We start from the raw sequence: 7455 nt of genomic DNA, 5'->3' as shown, positions 1-7455 counted from the left end.
GAAAAAAAATGGAGCAATTCGCTTATTGCAAAGAACATAGAAAGACCACAATAGAGCAAAATGTTTTTAACATTATGAATTCCTACTAAAGTTTCCAGGTTTAACTTGTGAATCATGACAGTGCTAACATTGTGTGACTCCTTTGAAAGGATCTCGGTGCACCCCAGGGTACCATGGCATCCCGATTGAGAATCATGCTCTCGATCTTTTCTCATTGTTGAGAATAAATGAAGATGGAGTAACTGTCACACACATGACATTTTGCTGACACAACATCTGGAAGGGAAATGGGAATGTCAACATGCTTAAAGCCCAAATGTTTTGAATCCACTGATGAAATGGTTTTGACAGAGAGCACCTAGAGAAAATTAAATTTTAAAAAAATTAAAAGGAGTAAATTTAAAAAAAAGGGAGAAAGGGGATTAACTAACAAATTAAGAACAGAAAATGCTCAGGGGCAACAAGCAAAGGAAAGCAAAAAGGAAGGAAGGAACGCTTGCAGCTGCTCTGTTTTCTATGCTCAGGGCTGTGGTAGGGCAGGCACATGAGACTGTGCGGGGCACAGGTGGGACCCAACAGACACAGCTATTCAGAGGTTTAGTCTTATGTATGTAGAGCACATGCACTGCTTGAATGGGATCCACGCTGGCAAACACTGAAAGACTGAATTTGTATTTAATCATGTGTAACAAAAAAACGCTGACATTAATATGCAGGTGATATACTCCGGGCTACAATTCTTTACATAAAGGAAGTAAATGGTTTATTCTTATGGACGGATTATCTTGTTCCTTCCTACACTTGGCCTCCCTCATATCTGTGATCTTTGCACAGGGTTAAAAAAAATTCTGCTGCCGTAATTGTTCGGCCGCAACAGCACTCAAGGTTGTTTGTGTTGCTGCTTTTCCAACCAGCCATAAAACACACAGCACCCTATATGTCTCCTTCTCTGCAGGCACTTCACAACTGCCCACGGTAGTTTCCAGATTCCTGCCTCTCAGTATTTGAAATCAGGATGTCGTCTCATTTCTTCAGGTCTTTATTTTCCTCTTTATTTAAAATAGAAACACGAAGTTGTGTTTACATTTGTCTATTCTGCCACGAATAAAACGTAGCACATTATCTTTTATCTTAGGCCAAGTGGGTCTAATAAAAGGTATCAGGTTCACCTGACGAACCCGTGTCTGCCGACGTCTGTAGACCAACATGGCTACAACCTCCCCCCGCCCGTAACACAGCACGTTTTAATATCAAATTTTAACACCTCCTTTCTCCTTAAGGAAAAACGTATGAAAACTGCCCATGGGCTGTGCTGCTGACAGGAACTGGGGCGAGCAGGGGGGATTGGTTTTCCTTTCACAATAATCTTAGCGTCCTTATCCGTACTTGATACAGAGGTAAGTAAACATTAAACACCGGCAGTGTTTGGTTGTCGTTCGCATTTTGATTCGACCGCTTCCACATTCGACACCCGTATTTGATACAGCGCCTCAATCTCATTCGATCTCATCCCTTAAAAAAAACATATCACGCGTGAATTAAACTGGCACGGTTCTTTGGGTTAATCTGATCCCTTTTCTCAATTAGCTGAAAAAAAACTCTTTGTCAGCTTTTGGGTCTAAATACCCTTCCTTCGTCCGGCTGAGGAAGCAGAAACCATCCAGCCCGCGCTTGCCGTATAACCGAATCCACGACCGACATGACTCCCCCCACTAAAAGCACCACCTCCGCCCACCTTGAATTCGGGCTTTGTCAGACCCATTTAACTCATCCCTAATTAACCAAATTAAATGCTGCCCTCTGGTGTGCAGAAGCGGCCTAGATGTGTTACAAGGCCAGCCTGGTCCATTTTTTAGGAACATCTGTATGGGTACCGTTAGGAGGGATGAACTCAATGTGTTCAGGGGCGCAAGAGCCCCGCGAGGAAAATAACCCAGCGGTAAGAGCAGCGATTCCCCGCCGAGAAGCCACGAGATCCTTTTGAGGGTGATGTGAAATATCATTAAGGTATGCACATATGTTCATATATGCGTTCATGTGCACAGGTGATCGCCAGGTAAAAGGTTGAGGCTTCAAAGAGCAATCAGGACTGGAGGTCGAGGTGATAGCTTTTATTAGACCAACTACATTTTGGGTCCCTTCCAGCCCTAACGTCCACGACATCTGTGGAAAAGGGAGTCCAGAGTGCGACGTGGGGCGCTCTGAGCCCTTTGTAACAGGAAGATTTGCTACTGTGCTAGCTAAGAGCAGGCATTTTCTAAGGGGGCCTTGAATCTAACAGGAGGGGCCCGGCTCCTTGAGCGCCCCGACCGGGGCATCAACGCGACACTGAAGGGAGGGACGCGCTTGCGCGCTCCCTCAGGGGACCGACTGCTGCAGCCGCCTGAGAGGCTCCGCCCACCGCGCGCCCCCCAGGCAAGCCCGGCCCCAACTGTCTCTCAACGTTCTCGTCAGAACGTCACCGCCGCGGCCCCGCCCCCGCCTTCTGACCCTCCTCGGCCGCCGTCCCGCGCTGACATGGCGGCCCTGGCGCTGCCCGCTGAATGCGGCCGTCGCTGCCTGTGGGGGCTGCCGCTTCAGTGAGTGCGGGGCGGGGCGCGCGCCACCTCCCCCGGGACACCTGCCCCGGGCCACCCCGTGTCCGCGGGAGCCCCGCCCCCCTTGTGGGAAGGGCTCCGCCCCTCGGGCCGCCGACCCCTGCGCGAGGGCTGCTGGGCCCGGCTGCCGGCAGGGACGAGCGGTGTGACCCCCCTGCAGGGTCCCGTCCACCGCGCGCCAGCCGCAGCTGGCCAGGTGTTCAGCACCTGCAGTCATTGTCCCCGCAGCTCACTGGTGCAGCAGAGGCAAAACCCAGGGGCCCCGCAGGGAGTCTTATTTATTTTTAAATCCGTATATATCTATATACAGTATATCTGTCTGTCTCCATAGCTATCTATATATCTCTATATCCATGTAATGTATATATCTATGTGTATCTATTTATATCTATATACCTATCTACATCTGTATCTATAGCGCTGTCTTTAGATATAGATATATGAACCATTTCCCATTTAATATATATCTATATATCTCTATCTATAGATGTACATGGGTATATAGATAGATACAGAGTTATAGATGTGTGTGTGTGCGAGTATGTATATATGTGTGTGTGTGTGTATGTGTATATATATCTATATCTATCTATAGATAGATATAGATATAGCACCCCAGATAAGCATTTCAACACAAACCTAAAAACGCATCCAAAACCCGTGCCCCCATTAGGGGGTCTGTACTGGCTTTGGGGCTCATTATGATGGCTCAAAATAAAGAAACACATCAACTCGGAAGACCCAGTTGTCGCTCGCTCGCTGGTGATTTCCAGTGAGCAATATAAAGTAACTACTCTTAGACCAGCTGAGTAAACTCAAGTTGATTTAATCAAAGATATTGATCTACTCAAAAAAAGTTTGCCTGCCAATATAAAGTGACTAAGATGTATTTGTGTACTTAATTGCCTGCCCATTTTTGTATTTTTTCAGTGTACAGTTGTTTTTCAGCAGATATGATCATTTTGAGATTCCCATATGGTAATTTCATATTTAACGCTTGGCAGTACTGGGCATTGGCTTCCTGTGCTCCCCAGGCAGCAGCTGAGTTTTTTTGGGTGGTGGCAAGTCCTTGCCTGAGGGCGCCAGGGCCGGTTAACCTCAGGGTGGGTCCAGGAAGCTTTGCTGGGCGCCAGGCTCGGCATGGGCAGCGCCTGTGGAAACTTCTCCATTTGATGAAGAACAAGGGGGTTTTCTTAAAATAATTTTTCACATTTTCTGTAAGCAGAGCCTTTGGGCCGACAACTGCATTCCAGTAAAGCTCACACATCTGCCTGAAGCTGGCTCTTGCCAGCAAAGAGCAGCTATCCCCTCAGAAAATCATACACTTATAGAAAATTAGGGTTGGGAGGGACCTCAGGAAGTCATTAGTCCAACCTCCTGCTCAAAGTAGGACCGTCCCTAATAAAACCAAAAAAAAAAGCCACCATCAGGCCCCAGCACTGAGCCTCCTCTATAGGCAGGGGAAGTAGGTTGCTGGAAAGAAAACGTCAACATCAACGTTGATTTTCTTGTTTAGGATCGAGCCCCAGTGATTGCTCCCAACAATCACGGTTCGTTTGGGTTTTCTGAATAAAGACACTCATTTTAGTTCATACATCGTGTCCATAATCTACTTAACGTGGCTTTTCTCCTGGTAATGTGTTGAATGTTTGGCCAAAACTATATGAATTACTGTGTAGCCAAGGCAGTATCAAGTGAATTAATTAACTTTGGCAGCCAGAGTGAGCCATCAGAAGCTCTCTCCAGTGAAGACCAGTAGGAATCTCTTTAGAAGAGACCTAGTAAAACTAAAAACCACTGTCAGACCCCAACACTGAGCCTCCTTTATGGGCAGGGGGAGCACGTCACAGATAAGAAAATATAAACAGTCTTGATTTTGTTTGTTTTTAGGACTGAGCCCCAGCGATTGCCCCCAAACGGTCACAATTTCCTTGGGTTTTCTGTGTTTTTACTTGTAAATAAAGACACTGATTTTAGTCAATTTTTCATCTCATCCATACATATTCTACTTAACATTGCTTTTCTGCTTCTGATAATGCAGTGACTGGTCAGCCAACGTATCAATTCCCCTTAGCCAAAACAGTTTTAATTATTAACAAAACATTGCATTAATTATTAACTTCATCTGCCAGGATGAACCATCGGAAGCCAATCATCTATCCAGATCTGTCTCTTTCTCAGTTTGTGGCCGGTGATGTATGTGGTGTTAAATGTGGATCCAGCTTGCAGAGCTTCTCCATCCAGCCCACCTGAGACTGGAAGGTGTGGGATATGCTGGGGGCGGGGATTGCCTGATGTGGAATTGGGAGCCCTTGGGTCTTGGTGGATATGGCAGCCAGCAGCAGGAAGATAACTGAGGGCTAATACAGTCACAGTCACCCACCAGCTACTTCACTCATTGCTGTGGTCTCAGCTCCTTGGCTGCTGTTGCTGCAGCACCAGCAGCTTTGGCTCTGGCAGGGGGCAGATGACAGGAGCTGGACTGCACCAGGAGCCCCATGCCAGAACCAGAGCCAGAGCTGCTGCCACCACTGCTGCATGCCCCAGGTCTGAGCTAGAGCTGCTACTGCCATATGGCCTGGACCGGATCCTGTTTAAGTTTGACACCCCTGATTTAGTCTATGAATTAGACTACCTGGCCTGAGGCTGAGGAATCAACTTGTGGGTTAATTAAAACCATTTTGAAAGAGGAGTGTGTTTAAACTTGTGGGCAACTATTTCACCTTGTCTAGTGGAACATCTCTATTTTGGCTTGTTTGTTACTTCTATGACTGTTTTTTCTCTCAACTTTTTTGTATCTCTTTTGCCTGTTTCTTTTCTCTTGTTTCCCTCCAACATCACCTCTTTTCATTGTCCCCTGCCACCACCCACTTAACCTCTCCTTTTTTCTCTTTACCCAACCACTTCATGTCCTGTTGTACTGCCCTGCATACCTTGAACCACCTCCCAGTTAATAAATGCGAGGGATAGGCCATTGTCTTCTTCAAGAGCCTTCTAAAAACCTATTATTTAAAATATTCCATTCTGAATAATCCCTCACTATTTTTTAAATTAAATTATGATCTTGTGCCTATGGTGTCTTTAAGCTGTCAGTTCCTTTGAGAAGAGACTTTTTTTGGTTTGGCACACCTTGCTAGTTGCACAATGTCATAGACTATGTAAATAATTATGTCACAAATCACTTCAGAAACATATCCAGTGTCTTCCCTACACCCAAGAAGAGAAATAGCTCGTTTTATTTTTCTTTATATGTTTACTATTTTTCTACAGAAAATGGATTTGGGGACAGAAAATCATGAGATACGCCTCAACAACAGGTATTAGGTTATAGTCTTTATCCATGATGGTTTAATTTTTAAAAATACTATAGGATAAAATTGTCTTTAGAAAATTAGTTATAGGAGAAGTTTGACAATTATAGCTTCTTGATCTATAAATGGTCAATAGATTCCATTTTCGCAGGAAGTGTCTGTATACTGGATGTAACAAAAAGCCTCAATGAAAAGGTTTTAAGGAATATCATTTACTATTAGTTATATTTATTTCATGTCAGTTTCATTTAGTTTTGTACCTTTTTTACTCAGAGATCTTTTTTATACAAAGGTTGCAAAATCATTGTGAAACTTTTACCTTTCTTCAATAGCATAACAGTATCAATTGCTAACTATATGCTAACGAATGTAAGCAGATAAACTTTTTTGCTTTGCTCTTCTATATATATAAATATATATATATTATTTGCAAGAAATAAAAAGCATAAACAAATAATATGAACAGTGACAAATCAGTCTGGAAATGAAAGAATTTGAAATTCAGGAATCTTGGATAACATTACTAACATAGGTAAAAGTGTTTTTTCATTTAGAAGTATTTTAACCTGACTGCTCCTTTATACAGGAAGCCACAGAATAGAGAAGGTCCTCATTGCAAATCGAGGAGAAATTGCTTGTAGGGTAATACGGACAGCAAGGAAGATGGGTGTGAAGTCTATAGCAGTTTACAGTGATGCAGACAAGAATTCCATGCACGTAGCAATGGTAAAGTATAGTTCTTATGCACATGAGTCATTTTATTTAAATGATAGGTCCAGCACTTATAAGAGAAAAGTTAATTGCATGCAAAGCCTTCTGTGGGACCAAGTCCACAGAATAATTGTTAATAACTGAAGAGAAAATGAAATTGCATGGTTAAATAATTCCAGTACCAAAGGAAGCATCATTGGTTAATACAGTGTATTTTGTCTTCTGAAGGTCTAGCTACAGCTTTTGAAGTATAAGCAAAAGGTCTCTTGTCTCATTTTAGACCCCTGCAGACATTATAAAGCTAACACAGAGCTTGCCTTTCTAAACCCAGCTAAGCTCTTTCTGAAGAGGGAACAATTTAAGCCCCAGGATACAGGTTTAAAATTTCTTTGTGATTAACTAGTAAATGGTTAGTAGTAATTCATCTCTCTCCTACAACAGGCAGATGAAGCATATTTCATTGGCCCAGCAGCCTCTCAACAGAGCTACTTATCCATGGAAAAAATAATGCAGGTGGCCAAAAAGTCAGCAGCACAGGTACTACACACAACTGTTACAGTGGGGTCTCTAAACGATTACACTTCTGTTTTTAAGAAGTGTGGTGTGAATGTGTTCTTCTGCATGTGTGTGAAGATTCAGTTGAGTTGCTGGATTTAATGTTTGGATTTTTGCAAATTAAAAAGTGAAGATTAAACAGTCATGGCAAGTATCCTAAATGCTTTTTTATATAAGATGCAACGTATCTTATTCTATGTATGTAAACACAGTATCCTCTTGGTGTCTTTCTTGGCTTATTATTTCTTTCACATCATAAAGTAGTTAAAAAAAATTGTTGT

General features: G+C 43.3%; 1 protein-coding gene across 1 annotated transcript in view; it reads left to right on the top strand.

Moving 5' to 3' along the window:
- The first annotated feature begins 2455 nt into the window (after positions 1-2455).
- The window catches only part of MCCC1 (methylcrotonyl-CoA carboxylase subunit 1), a 29431-nt gene continuing 24431 nt past the window's right edge, over positions 2456-7455 (top strand). Inside the window, exons 1-4 of the mRNA XM_090051692.1 lie at positions 2456-2579; positions 5868-5914; positions 6495-6634; positions 7061-7156. Coding sequence (XP_089907818.1) covers positions 2518-2579; positions 5868-5914; positions 6495-6634; positions 7061-7156 — 345 coding nt within the window. The 5' untranslated portion in view covers positions 2456-2517. The remainder of the gene's footprint in view (positions 2580-5867; positions 5915-6494; positions 6635-7060; positions 7157-7455) is intronic.

The sequence above is a fragment of the Crocodylus siamensis genome, chromosome 6 (genome assembly GCF_052110815.1).
Source record: "Crocodylus siamensis isolate JL-2025a chromosome 6, ASM5211081v1, whole genome shotgun sequence".
Taxonomy (NCBI): Eukaryota; Metazoa; Chordata; order Crocodylia; family Crocodylidae; genus Crocodylus; species Crocodylus siamensis.
The sequence above is the reverse complement of the archived record's forward strand: the minus strand, read 5'-3'. Positions and strand labels throughout refer to the sequence as shown.